General features: G+C 52.4%; 1 protein-coding gene across 2 annotated transcripts; it reads right to left on the reverse strand.

The window, feature by feature from the left end:
* Nucleotides 1-332: 332 nt before the first annotated feature.
* LOC144932438 (uncharacterized) lies at nucleotides 333-20,761 on the reverse strand. 2 transcript variants are annotated; one of them, XM_078856502.1, is made up of 10 exons: nucleotides 20,357-20,761; nucleotides 11,402-11,553; nucleotides 10,435-10,554; nucleotides 9,735-9,791; nucleotides 8,146-8,295; nucleotides 7,563-7,707; nucleotides 6,899-6,961; nucleotides 5,602-5,667; nucleotides 3,944-4,068; nucleotides 333-2,492 (listed from the first exon to the last, which is right to left on the reverse strand). In XM_078856502.1, the coding sequence occupies exons 2-10, from the start codon at nucleotides 11,414-11,416 to the stop codon at nucleotides 2,412-2,414; spliced, it is 822 nt and encodes a 273-aa protein (XP_078712628.1). In that variant the 5' UTR covers nucleotides 11,417-11,553; nucleotides 20,357-20,761; the 3' UTR covers nucleotides 333-2,411. The 2 variants fall into 2 exon arrangements, with proteins under 2 accessions (XP_078712628.1, XP_078712627.1); XM_078856501.1 differs by having other exon boundaries at nucleotides 1,862-2,613; nucleotides 20,357-20,757.
* Between the last annotated feature and the right edge of the window lie 6,314 nt (nucleotides 20,762-27,075).

The raw sequence follows: 27,075 nt of genomic DNA on the forward strand, positions 1-27,075 counted from the left end.
TGACCTTAAAATGTCGTCGGGGACAGATGTCCGAGGAATGTCGGTTGTTCAGCGCTGGTTTGCGTCTGAAATCTGTTTTTAAATATATATTTTTTAACACAACCCTTTGATCGAATTGGCGGGCGTTTTTTTGGCGAGCCGAAGTGCGTAAAATAATAAATTTGTCGTAAAGTTTTAGTTGAATTCCTGCAGTCACGAAAGCTTTAAGTCAAGGTGTTAGTTCCTTTTGGACAAACTTCATGAGTGTTTAGAGTAGTGACCGCCCTCAACAACCCACCCCACGCACTCTCCCACACCCCCACACCCCCACCCCCCTCTCCCCGTACAGGTACCACACAGACGGACGGACGTGCGGAGCGACGGAGCTGAAAGAAGGGGACATCGGGAAGAATGGATGGAATATCGTACTAATTGCAAAAAAAAATCTCATGTTTTCCACGGAGTCACGTATCGTAGAGTGCTCATTCTGTTGTTCCCGAAAAATATATATTTTTTAAAACGTGCATTTAGGGTGCAGTTGATGTGAAGGCAATCTATTTATTTGCGAGTGGAGTGATTTGTTACACGTTGTTGTGAGTTCACGGCCGTGGAATTGAAATCGTTTGTGTCCTATGCTTAGTAAAACTTAAGTCAAGATTTATACGTCGATAAGATATATGCATAAATACTTACATAACACATACCATACTTTATATTTTACACATCACAGCTTGGGTGCCTATCTCTTTTCAAAGCAACTCTTTTGTTTGAAAGTTAAAATACATTTCCAGATACATTTCACGTATCTTCAACGCAACCTGGTCCTCACACTCGCGACGAGGACGTGCAAATCGCCCAAGTGTACATCCCACACTCCCTCTCCTCGTGAAAACCGTCTCCCTTGTCAGGTCACGACCTCTCACTTTGCAACCCGGGGGGGGAGGGGCAGTGCCGGATTAAGCTAGTGCGGGGCCTGTAGCATATGTTATAAAGGGGCCCTAACTAAAAATAAAACGAACAAAAAAACCCACAAATATTAAAACACAAATGTTTAACTTGTAGAGTAAAGTAATTGTGTTTTTTTCATTTGCTATACAGTCAGATAATATGGCAAATGGCTCACCTTAAACACCCAGTCGTTCATAAAAGTTTAAGGCAGTCTAGCACTATATAGTAATAGAGCAAGTGCAGAATCACTGAACCGGAATTTATACCTTGAAGGCATTTTGCGCGGGGCCCTTGAAAGTGCGGGGCCCGTAGCATATGTAGCTACTTTTACTATTAGGATAATCCGGCATTGGGGGGTGGGGAGAGGGTGTTGACCTGGATGAACGTCGTTCCTTCCACGGTGGATGAAATCGGCACCCCTTTGGAGCCGGCCGACAATGCGGAAGCCGTCAAGACGCGGCCCTCCGCAGCTCGCTCCGTCAACACGTCACTTCCTGGGGGGTTCTGCCGTTGCCTCTGTGCCACCGGTCGAGAGAAGCGGCGGTGGGACGGTGGCGAAAAATATTGGTGAGGCACGGAAGCCTGTGTGTGGGGTGCTCCACGCCGCGCCCACGTGCTTCAAGCCGCGACCACGTGCTCCACGCCGTGCCCACGTGCTCCACGCCGTGACCACGTGGTCCACGCTGCGATCACGTGGTCCACGATGCAGCGACGTTTCCAGCCACTGGAGGCCCGGGGAGGGGTTGGCGTTACGTTCTTTTGCTGCCGTCGAGTCGTTTGTGTACCCCCCCCCCCGTCCGATTATTTTCGAAGCGCTCTGGGGTGGAGGTCGGTCGCCGTTGTGGCTGGCTCAAGAGTTTGGGAAAGTAAAAGTTCATATCGGGCCAGGGTCTGGCGTTACATTCGCAGCTGTCAATGTTGGGGGGGGGGGGGGGGTGGCGGGGGCAGTGTGGGGGGGGGGTATTAAAAAGTTTGCCGCTCCATGGAAGGGCAATAATCGATCGTCGTCGTTGTTGCTGCTGCTGTGTTCAAGGAAGTCAAAAGCAGTTGCTGCTCTTGTTGCTGCGTTTATAGACGAGGCCCTTGGTGTAAGAATGTGGGGGATTTTAAATACTGGCTCAAGGTCTAATGGACAGGGAGCACGAGAGAGGGACCCCAACACTCCCACCGAAGCGCAGGGCCACCTTCCGGTCGGTGATGGTGGCAGTGATGATGGTGGTGGATGTTTTTTTTCCCCCACAGTATTTGAAGACGCGACTCAAGAGGAGGGCTGGACGCTTCGAGCGGCAGTCGGGCAGCTGAGAAATCCACCGCCGCGGAAATGCGGACAACGGCGGCGGCGGCGAGGACGACGACGACAGCTCCTCTCCGCACGGTCCCGCCGATGGACGGAGGTGGTGGGTGCCCACCCAGGAGGTGAAACGGCTACCGGCACCGTCGGCCCATGGTCGCGTGGTGGGTCGCGCCGTGGGCAACGAGCGCCTTTACCACGGACGCCTTCCGCGGTGGTCATACGAGGTTGTCGACGGTGCCCGGGTCGTCGCTCTGGTTGTCAGCCTCCATCCCTGTGGCAGACCGCAACTCCATGAGAGTCTGGAGCTCGGCGTGCTGCAGTGGCACGTGGCAGTTCCTCATCGACCAGTGGGTCGCCAACGAGCGGCGGCGCCTCTCGCAATGCCAACCGGCCTGCGCACAAAGACAAACATCCCCCATGTAACCTCGGCAGACTCTTGGGGCAAGTGCTGTGAGCGAGTAGCGCCTATGCAGGTAGGCACGGCACACGCGCGCTGAGTCGACACGCCGCAGGCGTTCGCGCCTTGCTCGGAGTCCAACCCTGACCCCCGCGGCTAAACTCGATCTAACGCGAAAAACCTGAAGGTAACGCGCGACCTCTGACCCACGTTTTTCCTCAATCGGTCTCTCAAACGTCACTCCCTGCGTGCGCTTCTCCACGCGTCGCCCCGCACCTGTCGGTTTGTTTTTGGGCACGACGCGTCTCTTCTGTGGTCACGTTGCTACGATGCTGTTCAATGTCGCGTCCGGTCGTTGTAAAAAGCGCCCCCAGCCCCGCTATCGTTCGACTCATCATCGTTTCATCGTTTCCATGCCGATCGCGATCCGCCGAGGTCAGGGGGGGTTGGCAAACCCGCGGCTCTGGAGCACCGCGTGCGGTCCCGTCAAGGAACTGCTCCGTGACGTTAGTTATTTAAGGTTTGCGCTTGAAATATAGAGTTTTTATTTTTGACTGAATAAAAAAAAAACTTGCTCTCCTTGTTATTTTGGTTGCCCCCCCCCCCTCCCCCCCGGCCTCTTGTTGTGTTTTTGCACACAATTACTCGTTTAATGACATGTTAACTCAAGAAAAACGGTCACTCTCATATCATTAAACTCCGCAATGCCGAGTACATGCCCTCAAATGCGCGTTAGATGTTGAGTCTTTGAGCGGGAGCATCGCATCTGCTTTCGATTAAATGCGAAACCACAAAGAGCCTCCTCTGGCCCCTGCTCCGTGGCTTCCAACTTGCAGAGCTTCTGCAACAGCGCCCGCCGTTATCGTTTCCAAATGCTTAGCACACAACTCTGCCATTCCTTCATGCCAGACAAGAATAACATTAAATCTAGCTCGTGAGCCTACTTCACATTCCAACGTCGAAGGGTCAGGAATATATTTCATGACAGAAACAGCCCCCGCTCTTTAGCCCAGGGGTATGGTGCAACCAAAATACGAACAAGAAAAGCAATTTTTTTTCGAATTCGGTAACAAACAAACAAACAAAAAAAGTCCTAAAAATTTCAAGATCCGCGACGCACGTCAGCAGGCGTCACGACGGAGCCCTTAGCAGGGCAACGCTCGGCCCCGGAGCCGGCCGCAGGTTGCCGAGCCCCCCCCCCCCGTCTTAGCCCCGTCGTGTGGAACGTCGTCAGGGGTGCCCTGGCCATCCAAGCCGTGCGCGGTGGCTGCGGCCCTGCCCTCGGGAGCGCCTCCGCCATTGGGCGCGTTGTTCTCGTTGCGTACCACGAGGTAGACGAGCAGCACGCCCGTGGTGCCCATGAAGACAAAGGCGGAGATCCTCCAAGTGTCGACGCCCGAGGGTGACTCCGCGGACATTCCGGCTCGGCTCTCTTTGTTTGCACAATGGTCTGATGCAGGAGGGGGGGGGGGGAGATGGGGGGGTGAAGCGAAGTGTATTGGTTTAGCCATGTTTGTTTGTTGTAGTACAGAGTTAGACTGATGGCCTTAATCTAAGTTGTCTTGTGGTTATTGTTGTTGTTGTTTGACTTGCATCCCACTGAGATTTTTGCACACAGCGTTGGTGTACGGTGTTTTTTTCTGCAACATTTTGCTGTCTTTTCTTGGATTTTCTGTTTGCACTCAGTCACATATTCACTTTAAGATGTTTTTTTGTTCATGTTTTAGTTTTTTGTTTGTTGCGGTTGCACCCGATTCAAGAGCCGAATGGCTCACAGGGCTATAGCTAATACATTAAACTAGAACTTAATCGACGCTGGAGATTTGTTCAATCGACGAGAGATTCATTGCCCGTTGACAGAGCGTGGCTTGTGCTCAATTAGGGCTTCAATCAATTGATGGAGATTCATTCCATCGATAAGAGCTTCACTGAGGCCCGTGGAGCCCCATTAATGAGATGAATTCCAATCAATGGAGATTCCTCGTCTATAGAGTTTCAATAACGTAACACGCTCTATCAATCGAGGTTCGTTCAGTGTTTGGAGTTTAGAGCCAGCCCATCTGAATACTTAACGAATAAGTTTATAATTGACACCGCTGGCATCCGTTCTAGGGCTTCGTAGACTTACTGACATGGCACTTATTGACCCATCATATATAGCTCTGTGGGTTCCCCATAAAGCCTGAGTCATTGCAAGTTTCACGTTTATTTTGTTTGACCAAGGTGGAGAAGACGCAGGAGGAGGGATGGGACCAGGATCGAATCTCATTCACAAGAGGGGCCCAGAGTCACCGAAAATCACAAAACAAGTACAGAGCAACAGTAAAGAGAACGGACAGCGGAGGTGAAAACAACCAACTCGAATTCAGTTGCAACGTAAGTTCACGAAAAAGAATGTTCGCATTAGATCGCGTAAATGTAGAGGTGTCGTAAAAAAAAAAAACACCACCACAGTCAATCGGTAAGGTTTGTCACGTAAACAAAACATGACAATTGCTTGCTACTGCAGCGCACCGGTAAATTGGAGAGTAAGCCCACAACATTTACAAATTGAGTACGGCGTTTCGCTGGCGACCACAACCAGCTTCATCAGGCGATTTGGCAAAATCGGTGGTGGGTTAACGACAGGAAGTGACGTCACTAATCAGTGACGTCACGTATCAGTGACGTCACTTATCAGTGCCATCACCAAAGTGCCGCACCGACTTGCCCGACCATGATTTTCGGCAACGCTTCGATGAAAGCGAGGTGGTCAGCAGTAATTGCCGGGACGTAGGCACACGCTGGTCCCATCACGGGGAATGTGGAATTACCACCACCACCGGTTTCTCACAGCAAATGGTTGCCCAATGACTTATCGGAGCGATGGGATGCATCGGGCTCTAGATATCGGTCACACGGGCGTTATTGTTATTACTAAGAGAGAGAGAGACAGTACTAGGATTTAGTCCTTCAGGTTGGAGATTGAAAAAAGACGCGCTACCTGAGACTGCCGGCCTGGACGTGGCATCTGCCGTCGTGTTTTCTGCAGCAGCTGGAGCGGACGAGGCTGCGGAGAGGGAAAGGTGACGAGGTTTGCGTCCGATACCATCAAATATTTAAATGACAACAGCAATACATTTTTATTCAAAGCTTTCGTTACTGCAGGGATTCATATTCTTGGTTCTTTCGGTAAAGTCACGTAGAAGGGAAATAATAAAATTAAATATTAAAATGTGTATTGTCTTATATTTTTATTATTTAATTGTTTCCCTTCTACGTGAGTTTACCGAGACAACAGCAAAGCTCACGCCAGTGATTCTCAACCTTTCTTTGGCTACCGTACCCTCCGATGGAATGTCGTTTCAACCGAGTACTCCCTTGCCTGACCCAGCATAGTTCTGGGAAACAAACGTATGGATAACGAATGCCAATATTTGAAGCAATTGCCCATTTTGTGAGGTATCCTAGCGAGCTAGTAACTGCAAGTGAATAAAAAAAAACAAATTCAAAGGACGCTCTGCATGTATGACATGATTCGTTCACGTTCGCTGGTCACTCTTGGAAACCACATTGTTTCCAATCAGCGAGTTCACAAACGCCTTTTATATCATTATAGGTTACCGTATAGATTCAAATGTTATCGTAGCTATTTTATATTGGCAGATTCACATGTGATCATTCACCAATGACTCTCATACATGATGTCATTTCACACGTTTATAAATCACCTCACGTACCCCCTGGGACATTGAGACGTTACCCTCAGCGTTCCGCGTTCCGCCCGGTTGAGAAGCACTGGCTTGCGCCGAGGGAACGCCAATAGCGTGTGATGGCGGTGTGGCTCTGCCAGTGACCATGTGCTGGGGCGAGCGCTGTTTGAGGTTATATTGTTTACATTTAACAGGGCTTTGCGCTGTCATAACAAATGCTCCACTCAACTCCTGTTGCCAATGGGGATGTACTCCGAAAACTGTGAACATTTCCTGTTGTTGGTTCGCCTAATCCAGGATAGGAAAAAAAAACTAAATACGCGTTTGAGGCATTGGAAAGCGTTGCGTTTATTTTTATTCAAGATCTACCTATGGACAACTTAGCAACGTTAATGGTCCCTCCGAATGCCAGGACGAAAAGCAAACTTTGCACGCTCCCCCACTGGTTTCTCACGGCCAATGCAGTTAACTGGGACTGCCCGCGGAGGCTGATCGACTCTTGAATAGATCACACGTGCAGAGTCGTAGCACCGAGCAAATACGTTTGCGGGGGTTAGGCCTCGGGCGGGAGATAAGACGACGACCTACCTGGTGGCACCACCAGCCTGGAGGTGGCATCTGTGTTTGCTGCGGACGCTGTGACGGGCGAGGCTGTGGAGAGAGGAAGGTGGAAGGAAGGTTTGTATCGGGGGGGAGGGGGAAGTGGGGGTATGAATACATATTCAAAAGACGACCACACTCCCACTGAAAGAAGATGAATATCTGTCGGCGTTTTCGAATCTAATTTGCGTTCGTTGCAAGTCGAGTCACTTTCACCAGCGGCTGGATTACAGTTCATGGATGGGCGCTCCCGCGAGCAGCCTGCCCACCCGAAGTGTCGTGACATGTACGTACGTATGTTGAACTTCTTTTGCACCGTACGTAACCAACCGCGCCCATGAGAGGTGCGGGGGGGAAGGACAACAAACTAAGCAGTTCTTAAAGAAATGACTTTGTCAATCCAGATGATTTAAAAGTTGCATTGCTCCAGTGGCTTCCGAATATCGGAAGGAAGAGCGGAAGCGCTTCCACTCCGTCCGTGGCACGCATATGAAAAGCACGTGACGGGCGGAACGGTTGGGCGCACGGACGTGGAGGAACACAACGCTCAGATGGAACGGAACGAACGCGATGGGACGGAATGCGAACAGAACCGAAGGGAACGGAGCGGCGGTGGTGGAGGGCGACACCGAGGCCCAAAGTCGCCCGTCACCTGTGCTCTCGGTGTTCTTCGTGGTCGCTGGGCTGGAGAGGCACTTGCTGGAGGCCCCCTCGGATTTGCCGACGTCTTTCGTGAGGCGCTTGAGGGCCGTGGCGAGCGAGTCCGGCTTCACTCGCGCTCGGCAAAGGCAAACGGTCTGTTGGTCGACAACACGGTTATGATGATTATGTATTATTTTGACTGCTATTATATGTATTACGATGAACACGTGGGCTTTCGCGACCAATATTACTCATGGCAAAGGTTGTTTTGTAAATGCGTCGTTAACCCACCACCACCACCACAAGCATCGCCCGACACAGCCAATTGGTGAATGTAAATGAAACGTGCCGAACAAGACGTGCCAAATGTAACAAGAGAAATGACTGACGCGGCACGGGGAGACTTTCACCCAGCAGTGCGGTGTTCGATCACGTCTGATGACGACAACGGTGACGACGGTGACGACGATGACGATGATTTACGTACGCGCTATCGCCTTTTTCAATGGCGTCGAGTTCATTCGCACGCTGCTTTTGCGTCCGCAGCGTAGCGGCGCACGCTCTCTCCGCGAAACGGGTCGCTGCAAACTCGCCTCGTTCGAATGGCAGATGTCCATGAGCGTCTCGAGTAACCTTTTGCCGCTCTTGCTCACATTGCTCCCCTTGTGTAGCTGACTGAGCAGAGAGCTCAGTGATTCCAGGGCCATCTCGAAGGGGTTTTTCTCGAAACAATTCTCCGAATTCTGTAAGTGAGAGAGGAAGACAGAGGGGCGCACCCCCCCCGAAAAAGCGGAAAATCAAACTTGAGAGTGAAATCGCCGACGGGGTCCACTTCAAAAGACCCCCTTTACCCCACCCGGGGGGCATTGCACAAGAAACCCGGGGCTCTTTGAGGGCCACTTCGTGACGTCATTCATGAAGGAGCACTGTCTCGTGTTGACCCACAGTGCATTGCGGCTCTTGAAACCGAATTCGAAACGATGTCCCCCCTCTCGTTATTTTCTTGTTGTTTCCCACACCGCCGGAGCAGCATGGTTGGCTACGTTCAAAGCGGAAGAAGTTCAACGTGCATTTTGGTTGCCTACCCCTGGACTAGCCCTTGGCATAGCAGCCAACAGACCCCAAACACAAGCCCCAGCGCAGACCCCGAGACCCCCTTTCCAACTGCTAGCGCGGGCCGCGGCTCTCTCGCCGTCCTGGTGGCTTTCGAGATGTTTGGGGTCAGATCGCCCGTGTGAGTCAAATTGCGCGTCGTAAAGCCTTTCACCGCCCGACACAGCCAGTCGACAAAAGCCGTCGAGTGATGAACGAACGTGCCGGTTTATTACAGCCTCAGAAGGTGCCACCACTGGCAGTGAGGCATGACGCATTGAACTTCTTTCGCACCGTACGCAGCCAGCCGTGCTAATCGGAGGCGCGGCATGTTTCTGTTGGAGAACGATCCGCACAACGTTTAGCGATCGGGTGGCGGCCGTTTCGCCGATGGTTACGACCAGCATCGTCAGGCAGTCGCCAGAAATCGTGAAAGATGACATCACGCCATCTATTTAAGGCGCAGGACCGGAGGACTGAGACATTTGTGGTGTCATTATTTTCATCATAATAGTTTTGGAAAATTTGGACCGTGACGTCATCACACAATGGCCTTCTCTTGCAAAAATGACATCACGGGTCGTAAGGCAGTGTGTTTCATTGTTATTTGTCTTTGTGAACCATTGACAGCACAGCATCACACTTGCCATTGACACTCACCGCTCGCACTCACTACTCAGACCACTCACACTTGCCATTCACACTCACCACTCATCCTTGCCATTTACATTTACCGCTCACACTCACCACTCATACTCACCACTCACTGCTTACACTTACCACTCTGACTCACCACTCATGCTTGCCATTTACACTCACCGCTCACAATCACCGCTCACACTCGTCGCTCACGATTTGTGTTCACACACAGTGGACACAATTCATAAACTCATCGCACGGCTACTCCGCTTTTCGCTGTTGTGCCCGGTGATTCTCGGGCGCATTTTCTCTTCGGTTGTACGGTGTTCCTGAAGCAGCTCCCATCACGTGGAGCGAATCGTTGGACACGGCGCCGCACAACACACGCTGGAGAGCTACACCCGTCGTGCGGCTGATCTGTTCGTGTTGTGCAACGGCTTCGGCTTCTCACCCTGTTGTCCTGCGGACCCCAAACCGTCACGCCGTAGTCCAACGGGAGCTGGTTGACCTGCGGTGGACAAATGGGGAACAAGTGCGGATGAACAGGCGCACATTGATAAAGAAAAGAAGAGGCTTTACCCGAAGACAAAGAGCCCCCGTAGAGCCTTAACAGACTGTCGGGGCAAGTGTTGTTAGTTAGGGAGTAGCAGCACCTATGAATGCCGGGGTGGCGCCCGAAGGGGTGGGTGGCTAGCTACTACGCCCGGCCGCCTTTGTATCCCCAGTAGCGATGTTCACACACTGCACCAGGTACTCATTGGAAGCTGAGTCGTCCTTGGGGAGACCCAGGACCGGTTCAGATTACATTTGGGGAGGGGGGGGGGAGGTCACCCAGATTCACCGTACCCTCGGCGGCTGCTCTGCCTGCCATTAACACTCACCGCTCACACTCACTGCTCACACTCACCGCTCACACCTGCCATTCACACTCATCGCTCACACTCACCGCTCACACTCACCGCTCGCACTCACCGCTCGCACTCACCGCTCACACCTACCATTAACACTCACCGCTCACACTCACCGCTCACACTCACTGCTCACACTCACCGCTCACACTCACCGCTCACACCGCTCACCACCTGCCATTCACACTCAGCGCTGTGCAGCACCGTGCGTGTGCTTGCTCTATCCCTGTCACCGGTACTCACAAAGTTGTCAATGAGATTGCCCATGTTGCCCACAACTTCGGAAGCACAGTCATTGACGGCGGCCGCTGACGCTGCCGCTGCGAGGCAAAGCAGCGACGTGATGAATCCCGCCGGGAAGATCTGCGACGAGGCGGGGAGGACGTTTGTTTCGTTACGCTCCTCCGGGGAATGAGCACACGAGCCCGGACCGAAGCCAGCCCTTGCCGCTGAATATAAGCACATTAGCCAACTAAACCAGAGTCGTAACCCTACCCCTGACCCTAACCACATGAGCCAACCACATCCCAGCTCTACGCCTAGCCCTAAGCACACGACCGCAGCAGTCTCTAGCAAAGGCCCGCACCCTCACTGCGAGCCCTTCCCCACTGTGCTCCAGCAATCCGTGCTGTCGGCTCCTCGACCCTCTTCAAGCTGAGGCTCAAGACGTCGCCTTTTGTTGTCGCGCCTATGACGGGTGAGCCTCAAATCCCTCCGGGTAACACAGAAAACACGCGCGGGCACCACGGGTCGCGTACGGCGCCTCGACCACGCGCTCGCGTGCAGACGGGGACCTCCGGTGAGCGCGGCGGGCTACGGTACGGTCGCGAAATAAGTTCAACGTACGTAGGCACATTACCCACCCCACCACCCACCACCTTCCCCAGTTATCCCCTTCCCAATTAAATGTTCATCTTGTTCCCCCGACGACGTGGTGTGTGTCCCTGCTTGGTTTGGGGCAACGGTAGCCCCCCCCCCTCTCTCCCCACCTCCTCTCCCCACCTTTCACTTCCCCTCCTGCGCGTGGTGGTCCCAGTTGCGTCGTCGGGAGCCGTTCCCGCCCCCCCCGTGAATTGCGACGCTCCAAAAACGCGCGACAAAAAAAAACACGCACACAATCAACAAAATAAAGAGCGAACTGCGTAACTCCTAAAGCGTGCGGTGAAGGCGCCGACCGAGGGGCGGCTTGAAGCCACCCGGAGCCACTTGCCTTCTTCGCTTGCATGTCAGGGGGCTGTGTGCAGGGATGCTCCCCGCATGGTCCGCGACGGGGAAGGTCAGTCGTGCAAAAATTCCCACCGCCGCCGCCGCCGCCTCCGCTGCCTCCCGTCCGCGAATCCCAACCCCTTGCGTCTCGAAGCCCTGCACGCAGAGCACGGAGGCGAAGGCAGACGATGGAAAAAAAATCACAATCATAAAACTGGGCAGAAATCCGATGAGCTATAAAGCTCTTATGTCTGCGGGACCTTGTCTGCCAGTTTGAACATGATGAGAAAAGAAAGAAAACAACATACTTGCCTGATTACCTGCCTGTATACCTGCCTGTCTTCCTAGCAACGTGTTTTCCAACTCACCTGTTTGACTAAACCTCCCATCTGCCTGCATTGCCACGCTTCTACCTTACTACCCACATACAGCCACCGCTATTACTACCCATGCGCCCGTCAAGCTGTACACACATTCGCATACACACCACGTGTCTGCTGAACTACCTTGCCTAACGAATCTACCTGCCTGCCGGTGGTGTGGCACAGCCGGCATGGAACCTTGGCGCCGACAAGGCGATGAGGCCTCCCGCCCCTCGTGGTCCGGCACCTGTGCCCCGATGTCCCATCTGGTGCACCGGTGCAGTCGCACCGCCTGCACACTCGATACCTATGACCATTGCTGCTCACCTACCTACCTACCCACGCAGATAGAGCGTTTGTCTTCCTCCTCTGTATCCACCCACCCACACCTACCTACCTACCCACTCAATATTGTCAAGTATGTACCCACCTATCTGCCTAACTATCCAGCCCCGGATACTATCTGTCTTGTTCTGTGTAATCACCCACCCACCTACCCGCTCGCTTGCTCGCTCGCTACGGAATGCCTCGTCAACGCATGTACCCACCCTGTCTACCCGCATGCGCGTGCAAGGCCTGTCTGTAAACCTTGCAGATGAAATGACTTCCTCAAACAGGAGTGCCTCGTGAACACAATGAAAAGCCACGACTAAGGTGTCAGGAAGCGTGAGAAAATGTTGCTTTGACGACTCCAGGAGGTTAATCCTTTCGTGATGCGTTGAGGTTTCCTTCGGGCGACCTTCTTCCTCGAAGTAGTTGGCGGCTCTGCGCATGCCCAGCTGTTCGCCGTCAACTCGGGCGACGCTGCCGCTATTGACGTCGCCAAGATTAGCACCGCCGTGGGCAGGCAATGGGACTATGTCAACACTCAGAAAGGTGCAGCGGTGTGTCTGGAACGTTCCGTGTGTTTGGGGGTGGCAATAGCAGAGCGTAAACGAGGTGGGTTATTTATATTTATCCGTGTCTCTCTCTCTGCCTTTCTCTATGTCTCAGGACCAATCCTCTCCCCGTCTCTCGGTTCCTTCGCGCCCGCGTCTTCACGTCGCCGTCTTTCTCGCTGTTTCTGGAACCTTCGTCCACTATTGTGGTCGTGACACGGTCAAAGCGGTGGCGTGGAGCGTGGTATAAACGAGGCTCGATTATTGCAACTCACGACTCGACGGGACGTCTCGCACAAACACATTGCCAAGCCGCAGCGTGTACGTCACTGGAGCTATGCACTTTTCAATCTCGATTGGAAACTCATTTATTTAGAACCGATTTTGTGTTTAGTCTGTTGTCCTTCCCCCGCACTTACGATTAGCACGGTTGGCCATCTCCAGCTTTCCGTCTATCTTAATCCCCCCCTCTCTCCCACCCCCACCAACCCCTCTTTGTCTCTCCCTCTCCACCTCGTTCCCCTTTTCCTTCTCCTCACTCTGACCAAATCCTTCGTAATCGCACCCTGTTGCGTCGGATCTCAGAAGCCAAGCAGGATTTTGGAGCCCGGACGGTGCTTGGATGTGGTGCAATCGCCATGCATTACAGGTTGCTTATCAGCTGCTGTGGGGGGGGGGGTTTCCGTGGCGGTTCAGCAGAATCCGTCATCGGCTCGCCAACGTGGTTAAAAAAGAAGTCCCCTCAGTCCGTAGTGTCGTGGGAAGGCGCTCATCCAGCAGTGGATTGATTCAAGGCAGCATGGGTACACCTCTTCACGCGTTTGCCTCCCTGAACCTTGACCTCTTTATCTTTTCGGTTTCTCTGTTCGCAACACGTGCCTCTCTCTCTCTGTGTGTCAATAGCCTGGCATACATCCAATGCAGTATCATGACTAAAGCAATCCGCGGACTGTCAAGACTTTCCTAGTAAAGTTTACGATTCTAATGTATGTGTGTTTAACTTATTTTCGAACCATACGTAGCCAACCATTGCTGATCGGAGGTGCGGCAAAATGACCGGTTAAATTGCTACCGATTACACAAGTAATTAGATTACTAATGTAATCAATAATGCTGTAATCAATGACAAAGACCAATTGTGAAGACACGTGTGTGTTAGCCCTCCCTATTAATTCTGGAACCCAGACCCCTTTTACATTGGCTAAATCCGAGCCCAGGCCAGCGCAGGGCACCTCGTGTCGTTTTCCACCGGGCTATTTTCCGTACCGATCCAAAACTGACCCGCGATACGCCGGCCTCATGAGACGTCTGAATCTGGCTCGGGGGGGGGGGGGGCGCAAGCAGGGCCAGAGGCGAAGCTGATGCCACAGTTAGTAACACCGCGAGAACAAATCGTCACCGAATCAATCGCCTCCGCGCGTCTCGACTGTTGTTGTGCAGTGGGAAAACACCAAGCTGGCTCCTCTTGAGCCACGCCAAATGCTGGCTTGGGATGGGCCTCACAAGGCTCGGTGTTGTTGTGCAGTGGGAAAACCCCAAGCTGGCTGCTTCTGAGCCACACCAAGGCTGGCTTGGGATGGGCCTCACAATGTTCGGTGTTGTTGTGCAGTGGGAAAACCCCAAGCTGGCTGCTCCTGAGCCACACCAATGCTGGCTTGGGATGGGCTAACAAGGCTCGGTGTTGTTGTGCAGTGGGAAAAACCCAAGCTGGCTGTTCCTGAGCCACACCAAGGCTGGCTTGGGATGGGCCTAACAAGGCTCGGTGTTGTCGTGCAGTGGGAAAAACCCATGCTGGCTGCTCCTGAGCCACGTCAAGGCTGGCTTGGGAAGGATCTGGCGCGGCTCAGTGTTTGTGCAGTGGGAAAGAGGCACGAGGCTGATTACAGCCGGGCTTTTTGGCATCTCACGTAAACGTTTCGGATATCGCAAGGTGGGTAAGCGAGGCTCATGAAAGCGGGCTTTTAAAAGCATCCCACACAATGAGGCACAAACGTGTTTTTTCTTCGTTATCAACAAGTCCCGTATCCACATTTCCACAGCTTCACAGGAAGACGCTGGGCTTGGTTTATCTTTGGGCTGTCTATCTATGCCTGTGAGTTTTCAGCAAGACGTGTTTTTTTTCTAACACTGCATTGATATCGGTACAAAAATCAAGATAAGAAAAAAAACAGTGTGCACAGTAGTGCCCAGTCGCCCGATCAGGTTTAGTTTACTCAGGCACATAGACATATCTGTTGTTGTCGTTAAAAGTAATACTCATAACAAATGTACCTCCTAACAGCGCCATGTCAACCCACCGCTATACGTAGGCTTCCCTTGTTGCGTCGGTCGTGGAGATAGTATTGACCATACTTCACCACGCTGGTCCACGTGGGTGAGGAGTGCGGGCATCACTTGCCGTGGCACAAGGGAATCGAAAAACCGTGTCGCCGGCTTCATCGTCAATTTTCCCAAAGCACTCCGCCAAAAATGTTTATTCTCAGAAACGCGATACATAGTTTGGATTTGTTTGGCAAAGCCCTCTGCCTTGACTGGGTCTTCGCCGAGGGTTTGTATTTTCAAGCGGGGCCATGCGCCATGTGCGGGCAGCGTGTTGCGCGCCAGGATCACGCACGCCACGCCACGGCAGGCTGGAGATTACGTGTGTGTGTGTGTATGTTGAACTTCTTTTGCACCGTACGTAGCCATGCGCGCCAATCGGAGGTGCGGATGGGAAGGACAAGAGACCAAACAACAAAGAGCAGTTCTGAAGAAATGAGTTTTCAATCCAGCTGATTTCAATTTGCAGATGGCTCCAGTGTCCTGCATCTGAATGCGCGCGCGATGCGGTCGCGACCCGACCCGACTTTGTTCGATGGCCGAGCCAAGAACGCCGTTGCGAGGGGGGTCACACCGGGGTCGCGGCGCTCGGCGGTGACTTCGACGCTGGCGAGGCGGCGGTGGAGGTGCTCACGTGGAGCGACGTCGTCGTGAATGTTCGAGATGCTGCTGCTGCTGCTGATGCTGCTGCTGCTGTTGATGCTGTTGTTGTTGCTGCTGCTGCTGCTGCTGCTGTTGATGCTGCTGCTGCTGTTGTTGCTGCTGCTGTTGTTGCTGCTGTTGTTGCTGCTGCTTTTGTTGCTGCTGTTGTTGATGCTGCTGTTGCTGCTGTTGCTGCTGTTGCTGTTGTTGCTGCTGTTGTTGCTGTTGCTGCTGCTGCTGTTGCTGCTGCTGCTGCTGTTGATGCTGCTGCTGTTGTTGCTGTTGTTGCTGCTGTTGCTGCTGCTGCTGCTGTTGCTGCTGTTGTTGCTGTTGCTGCTGTTGTTGCTGTTACTGTTGTTTCTGTTGCTGTTGTCGCCGCTGCTGTTGCTGCTGCTGGCGGAATGACCGACAAAGGAAATACCGTACGATGCGATTCAAATAAAAAAAGAGAGCAGCGATTTGAAAAATGGGCACCAACGATGAGTCACCAACGACAAATCTTGCGGGCCCCGCAGCCAGCCAGCCAGCCAGCTCTGCGTGACCGACTCATCCCTCCTGCGTGGGACTCGCGTGGGAAGTTCACAGCGCGCTGCGCTACGATGCTGGTGACCCGGAGTTTCGATTCGTGACCACGGCTATCTTGAAGCGGTCCAGGGGCACCCCCCCCCCCTCCCCCCAACCCGGACTCACCAGCGTGGTGAAGTATGGTCAAACACCTCCCATTCACTAACAGGGGATGCGGCGGCGTTCACCCAGCAGTCGGTTGACAATGGTCTGGGAAGTTGTCAATCTCTAGTTGTTTTCATTCTTTTGTCGTCTGCAATAACCTCCCTCGTGTCGCTGACGCCGCGGGTTCGCTGACGTTCAACTTTTTCCACGGTGGCCCCATCATCAAGCAACGCGTTTGGCGGCGGCGGTGACCGCCGCGTTGGCAACGGCGCGCGGGAGCACACACCGCAATCGGCGGACGCAAAGCCACCGTCGTTGGCTTGGCGTGGGACGAGAGCGACCCGAAATGATCAGGGCGCCGGCGTGTCGGACCCGCGAAGATGGACGTCAGTCGCAAGTCTCTCCCAACTCGTGTCCAACTCCCACCTCTTCTCCGCTGGCCTCCTGCAATTTGCCTTCGGTGAGCAGGGGGCAAATTTCCGTGAGAGAAATAAAAAAAAACGTCGCCGAACGTGGTGAAAAAAAAAGATCCCCCGTATAGCCTTAACAGACTGTAGGGGCAAGTGCTGTTAGCGAGCACCTATGAAGGCCGGAACGGTACACGAACGAGGGGGTGGGTGGCCAGCACCACGCCCGACCGCCTTTGTCTCCCCAGTGGCGATATTTACACACCGCACCAGGTACTCATTTAAGGCTGAGTCGACCTAGGGGAGGCCCAGGCACCAGTTCAGATAATCGTCACTGGTGTTAGCCGTGAGCGGGAATCGAACCTGGGTCGCCAGATTCATAGCGCAGCGCGCTAACCGCTACACTACCGCTCCCCATAGGACACACGCACACACGCACTCACACACACACACGCACTCACACACACACACTGGACACTTCCTGGCGGCTGCAGATGCCCGCGTTGTAATTGAACTGGAGGCTCACGACCATGAAGGAGGACACCTGCGACATTTCCAGGGATGCTCGTGACGTGGCCAATCAATGCATGTGCATGTGTCACATGCATTGATGGGCCACATCCACTTGTCACCTTCAAGGTTTAAAAATGCCACGGACACAAAAGTAGCAACGAGGGGTTGCCACCTCAGGCGGTGGTTCGATTTGGAGGGAAATCTCTGGACCGCGCCTTAGGTAAAACTATAAAAAAATATATTTACCAGGTCAGGCCCACTGAGCCATATAGATATCTTTTTTTAGAAACAGCCTGACCACAAATGGTAGCTCAACGAAGTGGGCTTATCATCACGTGGTAATTTAAAGCAGCCAAATACTCTTCAGCACGCTTTGTTGATTGAATAAATCGAAAGGACCTGGATAAAAAAAAAACACGTGACCACGGGGAGATAAACATTCAAACTCCAAATATACAGATGTCGGTCAGGATCGAACCCACAACCTCCTGCACACCAGACAAGGGTGATAACACCTCACCACCGCGGCATCCCTAACCAATGACCAATGACCAATGACTCCTACAAATATATTTCGTCTCTTCACGTGAAAAAACCCAACCGCTTTTTTTTTTTACACAAACGATCGCACCCACGGCCCTCTGGGAGTCAAATCATTTTAAGCAGCGCTGATTCGAGAAAGCCTGACCGTGCTGATGAGACCTCTGTGTGTATCGAACACCGATCCGGAAGTTTTTGCTCGTGCTGAATCGACGCATCTGTCATGATGTACGCATGTGCGTTTAACTTCTTTCGCACCGCACGTCGACAAACCAGATGGCCTTGTGGCCCGATAGGTGATTGAATAAACACTTTCATATGTTTATATGGAGAGACGGATACATGAAGGAGACGGATTGCTTGCTTGTTTGCTCAGTTTTTTTGTTGCATTCTTCACAACGACTGCTAATGATAGCTCACTCTTTCTCTCTGTTTACTTTGGCAATCTTCACCACGCATTAACTTAACCTGCAACTCTCTCATTTCCAACATCCTTATCTCGCACTTAGCTTCTGGACAACAAAGCGCTTGGCTCGTGTGCGGCGTTCGTATCAGTGTGTGTGTGTACGTTGCGGTGTGGGGAGCGGTGGCGCAGCGGTTAGCGCACTCCACTCCGAACCCAGCGACCCCGAGTTCGATTCCCACTCACGGCCAACACCAGTGACAATAATCTGAATCGGTCCTGGGCCTCCCCTAGGTCGACTCAGCCTCAAACGAGTACCTGGCGTGGTGTGTAAAACATCACCACCGGGGAGACAAAAGCGGCCGGGCGTGGTGTTGGCCAGCCACCCCCTCGTGAGCCGTGCCGGACTTCATAGGTGCTACTCGCTAACAGCACTTGCCCCAACAGTCTGTTACAGGCCACACGGGGAGATCTTTATCTTTCAACTTTGCAGTGTGCAGTATTACAGCCCCTTGTGTCACTCCGCTCTCTTTAAGTCGCTTTGATAATGTGCAGCTCTTGAATCCCAGACTGAAATCCTGCCTTCATACACCAGCCACGTTCCACCGAAAAACGCAATAATCCTGCGTTCGTAACGAAACGAGGGCAGCGTGACGCTGCCCCAGGGCGCACGGCACAGCCGCGGAGCGGTGGAGGAGAGGCCTACGGCAATCGGAGCATCTGAGATTTCGCCCCAGGGAGAGAGCTGTGAGTTGTGGGAGCATCTACTCGCTGCTCGCGCGGTTTGTTGAGTGGGTGGCTGAGTGGGTGGGAAGTTTACTGAGTGAATGGGTGAGTGGGAGGTTGACTGAGTGGGTGAGTGGGTTGCTGACGGAGTGAATGGGAAACCCCTGTGGAAAAAAAAACACACGTGACCGAGTTGTGGGTAGGATCTGGCCGTTCGAGGACCGGTGCTACTCAGCCACCAACTGAAGCACCCTGAACGCACCACTGGTTCAAGTCATCGTCTCGTAAGAAGGATGGGGGCGGCTATTTGGCCGCGCTGGTTCTGTGTGGGTTGGTGAAGACGAAGCACAACACAGCAATGGAACTTTTGCACCTCCGGTTAGCACAGGTGGCCACGTCGTGGAGCGAACGAAGTTCAGCAAACGTGCGCTGCCCTTTCCTGCTCACAGCTCTTATAACACCTGTGTTTGTGCAAAGTGGTCACCCAACAAAAAAAAACAATCCGGACTCAAAATCTTGATTATATGTACATTTCAATGGGTTGATAAAACGCTGAGTAAAGGCAAAGTCAAAGATTCACAGGCAGCACTTACAAAGGCCGGCAGAGCACACGAGGGGGTGGGTGGCCAGAACCACGCCCGACCGCCTTTGTCTCCACAGTGGCGGTGCTTACACACCGCACCAGGTAACTAATTTGAGGCCGAGTCGACCTAGGGGAGGCCCAGAGCCGGTTCAGATTTTATCGCCGGTGTTGGCCGCGAGCGGGAATCGAACTCGATTCATAGCCGGGTTCGTAGCGCAGCGTAGCCCTCACGGCTACACCACCGCTCCCCGCACGAGGCCACAGGGCAATAGGTCACTCGGGAAACACAGGCATGAGACACGCGGAGCGCAGAGACGCAGACGAGGTTCTGGAGACCCAGCGAGCGTGGTACGTTATCGAACCGTGCCGATCAGTGTCGTTCATCGCTCAAATTCAACCGGAAACGGTTACCGGTTCGTGCCTCTCGGAGCCAAACACCGACCACGAAAGTGGTTACCGGTTACCCGTCAACAACCACAGTGGAGAGGCAACACGCCTCTGCTTAGCACGAGGGGGGGGGGGTGGGGGTTGGCTACGTACGATGCGAAAGAAGTTCAACGCGCAATGCACGCACGCAACGCATGCAACGCAGAGAGACACGGCGATGGGGGGGGGGGAACAAACCAAGATCGACAATGTATAACCACGCGGTGTAGGGAAGAGCAACCAAAGTAGGGGAGAACAACGTTGGACTACGTTCGCCCAAATAGCAGTTCCAATCACCGGAACTGCTATTTGGCCAACGTTGTTGGCAAGATTTGCTGGGGGCATACAAAAAAACACACACACAAACACAAAGACGAGTCGTGACAACTAAGACGATGATGAGACCCCCCCCCCCCACTCCGCCGTGTAGCCTTGAACACAGTGATGGCGCAAGCGCTGTGAAGGCGGGGAACGGCGCGACAAGTACTCACTCGTTCACCACCACAGGCAGCAGCAGCAGCAGCTGGAGCAGCAGCGGGAGCCGCCTTCCCCAACTACAGCCAGCGTCTTGCCCCCCTCTTCCCTCCTCGCTTCCGATGTCGATGCGATGGCGATTACCGCAGCGAGCGAGCGAGCGATCCGTACGCTGCACTCTGCTGCTGCTGCTGCGCGTGCGCGCGCGCGCGATCTTTGATGTCCGCGGATGTTCGTCGTCGACGACGGAGAGAGGAGACGACGCCTTTTGCGCTCCCACGACTCGCGACGGGAGCTGATGAACGCGCGCGCGCGCGCACCTTCAGCAACGCGGCATAGCGACCACGTCGCCGCGGTGAGAGAGAGAGAGTGGGGGGGAGAGAGAGGGGGAAGTTTCTCGGAGAGAGCAGAAAGAGGAAGGGAGTGGGTGGAGAGAGTGGGAGGAGAGATGGTGGTGGTTGGGGGGGAGGGGGAGTTATAAGATAAAGTGTGAGCGGTGAGCGTGAATGGCAGGCAGAGCAGCCGCCGAGGGTACGATTAATCGGGGGCGACCACCCCGGGCCCTGCGCTTTGGGGAGCCTCGTGCTTTCGACGTCACGGTGTCAGATGTAATAATCGTCACCCGAATGTGACGATTATCTGAACGGATCCTGGGTCTCCCCAAGGACGACTCAGCCTCAAATGAGTACCTGATGCTGTGTGTGAGCAAGCCTCTTGTACGAGCGATGATGGATATTCCTCCGACTTCTAGATTTGAAGTTTTCGTGACTGCAAGGGTCCATACTCTTTGTTTTTTTTTGTAAAGTCACGTAGGTAAAAAAGGAAAAATAAATTAAATCACGACGTTTCGGAGGCAACACAAGCTTCCGTTTTCAGGTGGAACCGTCACAGCAAAATTACTGTGACTTTACCGAAAAAACCCAAAGACTATATCTTCGACCGTTGGGACGCAGTGACCACAACGCAGCCCGAATCTTACATCGGGAGGTGGAGTGGACAATTGATCGAGTCGCACTGACATGCGGGGCTCGATGAACCGTCATGTGTGTACTTGCTTGTTCTTCTGAAACTACGCGGGCACGTGAAGCCTTGCCAAGACTCAAGACTGTGGTTTTTTTTTCTTTCAGGAAGTTGCTGCCAACTTTTTTTGTGGCACGTGTCATCCCAAATTGAGTCATTTGAGCATGGAAGGGAATTTATTCAGCATTGGGATGTTTGCTAAAATCAGTTACATCGTTTGCTGTTTTTTTTAATTCAGTAAATACAATTTTTTTTTACGATTACAGCGTTACAATTGAATTAAGGCATTCGCAACAAATGCTCTATTAGCGGGCTTAATTTCTTCAGGGAGTTGCGAGAGGAGGAGCTAGGAAATGTATTTTCCGGAGCTCAGGCCCGGATGGCACCAGATCAGTAGGTGACTTGTCCAGTAGGTCAATGGAGCAGGCGAAGTTTGGAAATGAAGTTGGTCAAGGATTCGTCATGAAGGTCAAGGCGTGGGTTAGTCAAGGGAGACGTCAGTGGGTACGAATGTGCAATTATATTGAGGGACTGTGCGTCGGTGTGGTCTGGAGCTGTTGTTCTTGCTGCTGTTGTTTTTATGTCTTGCTTGAGCAATTTTAAACTGACATACTTCATTTTGCGTTTTTCTTTTCAAGAATTTGCTTTCATTTCCTGTACTTTGCACTCTGATCGTTGTTTTGCGTGTGTCTATTGATTGCTGTTGCAACTTTTATGACCCGCCCCAACTGTATATCTGTAAAAAAAAAGAGCTGCATAACCCCTCGTAATCTCCAGGATAAATAAAGATTCTGATTTTGGCGGTCTGCAGGCCTCCACGCAGTAGTGGATTGACCATCGCTGCTGATAATGATCGCAGTGCAATGGTGCAGGTGTAGTGACATAGAATCAGCTCCGTAGCAGCACAGCGCTTGCTGCTGGCGGGGAAGGGCATCTGCAGCGCACGGCAGCCCTGACCGACAGCAGGCCACGTGAAAGGTCACGGAAAGGTCACACCAAGAAACCCGCTAGAAGGTTCCAGAAGGGGGGCGTGGTCGGGGGCGGAGCCAGGCCACGCTGCCAGTATAAGAGGGGCCCCGAGAGGAGATCTCGGGGCTGTCGTGTGGAGTCTGATCCCCGTCGCGCTGCTGCTGCTGGAATCTTCACCTTCGGCTCCGTCTTCACCGTCTCGGCGTGGCCAGCGAGGCAGTCTACCCACTGTCCTGACTGGGAACCGTGGTCGACTATAGACGGATTATTTAAATGTACGCTGCCAAGCTTGGTGGTGTTCATTCAGACGCTGTCTTTCCGAAAGACCTGTTCTTCAGCTGAGGACGGCTGCTTGCGTTGTGGCCGAAACGTCATGAGAATTGTATTTTGTTATGTTTTATTCTTATTATTTTATTATTTCCCTTCTACGTGACTTTACCGAAAGAACCAAGAAGATGAATCCCTGCAGTCACGAAAGCTTTAAATCGAAATTTATTTGGAAGTGTTAACCCGTTGGTGCGTGTTAACAAACAGAGTGCCTTCAACTCTCAGTGTGTCCGATTCAGTCACTAAAGTGTATTCGTTCGTGCCATGGCAGCAGTTGGTTGTTAGCGACAATCGAGGTTAATTATTACTGTGTGTGCATGACAATCCAAACCCAAGCCAGGAGATAAAGCGACTTACAAAGACACTCACACATGCCCACACGTAGATTTACACGTGCGCGCGCGCACACACACACCTTTACATGTATACACAAAGACAGAAACACAGACACACGCACGCATACGAATAACACGAAAGTCAACACGTTCCTCAACACTGTGGCCTTAAAATTAACAAAACTACGTAGAAAAACCGGTGACGTTTTGAGCAATGGCCCCTCTTCATAGCACAATGATGCACGTGCAAACATAAACAAATGCAGGTTAATGCAGAATGTTCATGAGCCTTGAACAAAAAAAAATTGAATTAATTCCAAAATTTTGCCTTCAGATAAACTGTGCCGGGAAACATAGGTCTTGGGATGCTAGTTGGGATGCGATCTGATTTTGCAATGGTGAGATGGATGTCATGGATGTCGTGGCGTGTCACGTGTGGGGAGCGGTGGTGTAGCGGTGAGCGCTACGCTGCGCTACGAACCCGGCTACTCGAGTTCTATTCCTGCTCACGGCCAACACCAGTGGCGATTATCGGAACCGGTCATGGGCCTTCCCTAGGTGGGCTCAGCGTCAAATTAATGCCTGATGCGGTGTGTAAAAGCATCGCGACTAGGGAGACAAAGGCGCTCGGGCGTGGTGCTGGCCACTCACCGCCTCGTGTGCCGCGCCGGCCTTCATAGGTGCTCGCTAACAACTCTTGCCCCCACAGTTTGTTAAGGCTATACGGGGGATATTTGTCTTTGTGTACGAATCAAGTTACGTGTCGTCATCGTCAGGCAACGCAACTCCCTTGCAAACGAATCAACACAAATGCACAGAGACGATGTGGGCGAGATGGAGATGTTGCTCAACGTCGAAGCTGCCCCCCACATACTTTCCCAAACGTCGGGCGCCGTGCTTGGAGGAGTCACGGTGGCTAGGAGATGTCAACTCCCCCTCGCCTGGCATGCAAGCAGATCGTCGGTTCGATCCCGACCCTGACTCCTGTTGTATATTTGGTGTTTGCGGTGTCACTCTCCCCGTGGTCGCGTGGGACGTTTTTTTTCTTCTTCTCCGGGTCATTCCGGGTTTTCCCCTTCACGTTTAGAATCAACATGCCGCGTTCGGAGCATTTGGCTGCGATGCATTTCCACGTGACGACAGGCGACTTCGTTGAGCTATCATTTGTTTCTGACAAATAGCTACAGCATATATGTATTGAGCTCGGTGGGCCTTACTTGGTGACATAAACATGATTAAATAAGAAAAATATAGTTGAGTTGTCCAATACAAACACAACATATCGCACAGAGACATGCAGCACAACTGCGAAAAACCTAGGACAGTCAGGCGAACTTACCTGACCATAATACAGGTTTGTTTTGGGTTAGATCGCGTAAATACGTGGCGTGATGTTAAATACGCGATCTAAGCCAAACAAATCTAATCTAATAAATACGCGATCTAACCCAAAAAACCTGTATTATGGATGATATTGGTCGCGAAAGCCTACTACGTGTTAAACAAACTTCCCCCGTTTGATTTCCTGAGTGGTCGATCATCACACCCCCCCCCCACCTTCTCGCCCCCCCCCCTCACCCCACCCCCTCCGGCTCCCCCCCACCCAACCCCGGCTCCCCCCACCCACCCCCGGATCTCCTCCCCCACCCCCTCCGTCCACAAATGATTGCTCAACGAAGTGGCTTATCATCACGTGCAAATTCACAGCTGCCAAATACTCCAAACGCGCGACGTTGTGTGTCTAAATGTGGAGGGAGAAAACAAACCGAAGGATCCGGAAAAAAATCCACGCGACCAGGGGGAGAACACGCAAACTCCAAACACACAGGAGGCATTAGGGTCGGGATCGAGCCCACGACCTCCTGCATACCAGGCGAGGTAGTTAACATCTCCGAGCCACCGCGGCGCCCAATTTAGGGCGGCACATGCCTCCCTCGGGGCTCTACCGGTTACCCACAAAATATTCAGTGAGGAAATGAATCCCTGCGTTGACTTGATCGTGGCAATTCAGGTGCGCAATGTGGGTTCACACACGAATTCTGACTCCTGGAACACTGGGAGAAAGCGTGACAAGTCACCCCCGAAGGTACTGTTGGATGGAACAGGTCGAGGTGCTACGTTGGAATGTTGAGTATTTGCCACGACCCGCCCGCCACTGCAGGCACATGCAGGCATCATCCCCACTGCTTTTCGACAGAAACAATTCAACCCGCCCGCCAACGAAGCGATCAATCAATTGCTTGTTGGTCTCATTCATATCTTCAACACCACAAATACAGGGCAACAGCTGGTGCCCATGGCTGTGGTATAACAACCAATTGCAGAACGAGGGCAAGGATAGGGAGGGAGATAGAGAGGGGGGGAGTGAACGGAAGAGTTGTATTAAAGCGAAAGGAAAGGGAGTGTCAACCCTGCCGCTGCTTGTAATACAGGCCTCCCCACGCTCATGAGCTGGAGAGGGGGGTGTTGGATTACACAGCACGACCATAGCCAGAGCGAGTTGGCGGATAACGGACCAGCTCCTCTGCATATTGTTTGGTTCGCTCGGTAAAATGTCACGTAGATAGAAATAAAAATAAAATAAAAATAAATGCAAACAAACCACGACGTTTCGATCGCAACACAAGCGGTCTTCATCAGGCGGAGAGAGAAAAGAGGGGGCAAGCCACCAAATGCAACAGCTTATGATGAGGGATTCCAAAGTTGTGAGTGGGCGGAGGATTAGAGGAGAGCTGTGAACAGCATGGGCAGGGCAGCCAGTCAGCCAGTGTAGGAGTCAAGCGCGAGCTAGAGGCGGAGCTGAGGGCGAGGGGCGCAGTCCAAGTGTGTTAGACAATGGGGGAGGGAGGGGGTAGAGATAGGGGGCGAGAAAGAGGGGGGGTAGAGATAGGGGGAGAGAGGGGGGGGGTAGAGATAGGGGGAGAGAGAGGGGGGCACACCGCCACACTGCTGACGGTGGAAGTTGACAAGGAAACACAAATCAAGTCATGACCCAAAGTGGTTGATGACATCTTTCCAATGATTGCTGACTTCAAAACCGTCGTCTCGGTTGAAATTGTGTCTGTGTCTGTATATATGGATGGCTTCGTAAACGAATTGTTGATAGCCAGTCGGCTTGCAAAGTACTATCGTCTTAGAGAAATCAATTTCATGTGAGCCAGCCACATTAAAGTAATGATCAGCCACGGCAGAAGTATTAGTCCTGCCGTGTTTCAGATCTGCCTCATGCTGACGAACACGATCCGAGACATGTTTCCCCAATGTAACTGCTGCCGCAGATACAGCTTAGTTTTGTAGACGCCGGGATATTGCAAGTCAGGAATCTTGTCCTTCACAGATGGAATCAGATTACGAATTTTACGTACTGTGTTAAATCGGACCTGCATGGATCTTGGGTTTGTTCAAGATTTTGGAAATCTTTTGGTTATCCCTGCTATGTAAGGCAAGTTGATGGATTTGATTGGATCTTCAGATGGCTCCTTCCTCACGGTTGGGATGATGGCTTTGCGGATTGTGTAGTCAGACTATCCATTCGCCTTGAGAGCTTGGTGTACGTGTTTGAGTTCACTGGTTAGGTGTTCATGGTCAGAGATACATTGAGCTCTATCGTGTAGCGTTTTGATGAGGGAATTATTCTAGGATGGATGGTGGTGGGAATCAAGTTTTAGGTAGGCGTAAGTATCGGTTACTTTCCTGTAGACAGAGTGGATCATTGAGCCATCTGGTCTCTTTTTGATTAAGACATCCAAGAAAGGTAGCATGCCATCCTTTTCTACCACCATGGGATTGCTGGGTGTATGGAATTGATATGGTTGAGGAATTGTTTCAGAGCCGGTCGGCCATGTGGCCAGATGACAAACGTGCCATCCACGTACCTCGTCCACAAGGACGGGTGTAGAGTGGATGCCTGGATGGCGTCCGTCTCAAATATTTCCATGAAAATGTTGGCCACAACCGGAGATAAGGGAGAACCCATTGGGGTGCCTTCAGTTTGTTTGTAGAATGTTCCACCCCAGGTGAAGCATGTATGGGTGAGGCAGTGTCTCACCAGGGCCTGTACATCAGCATTCAATCCTTGTTGGTCC

The sequence above is a fragment of the Lampetra fluviatilis genome, chromosome 5 (assembly GCF_964198595.1).
Source record: "Lampetra fluviatilis chromosome 5, kcLamFluv1.1, whole genome shotgun sequence".
Taxonomy (NCBI): Eukaryota; Metazoa; Chordata; class Hyperoartia; order Petromyzontiformes; family Petromyzontidae; genus Lampetra; species Lampetra fluviatilis.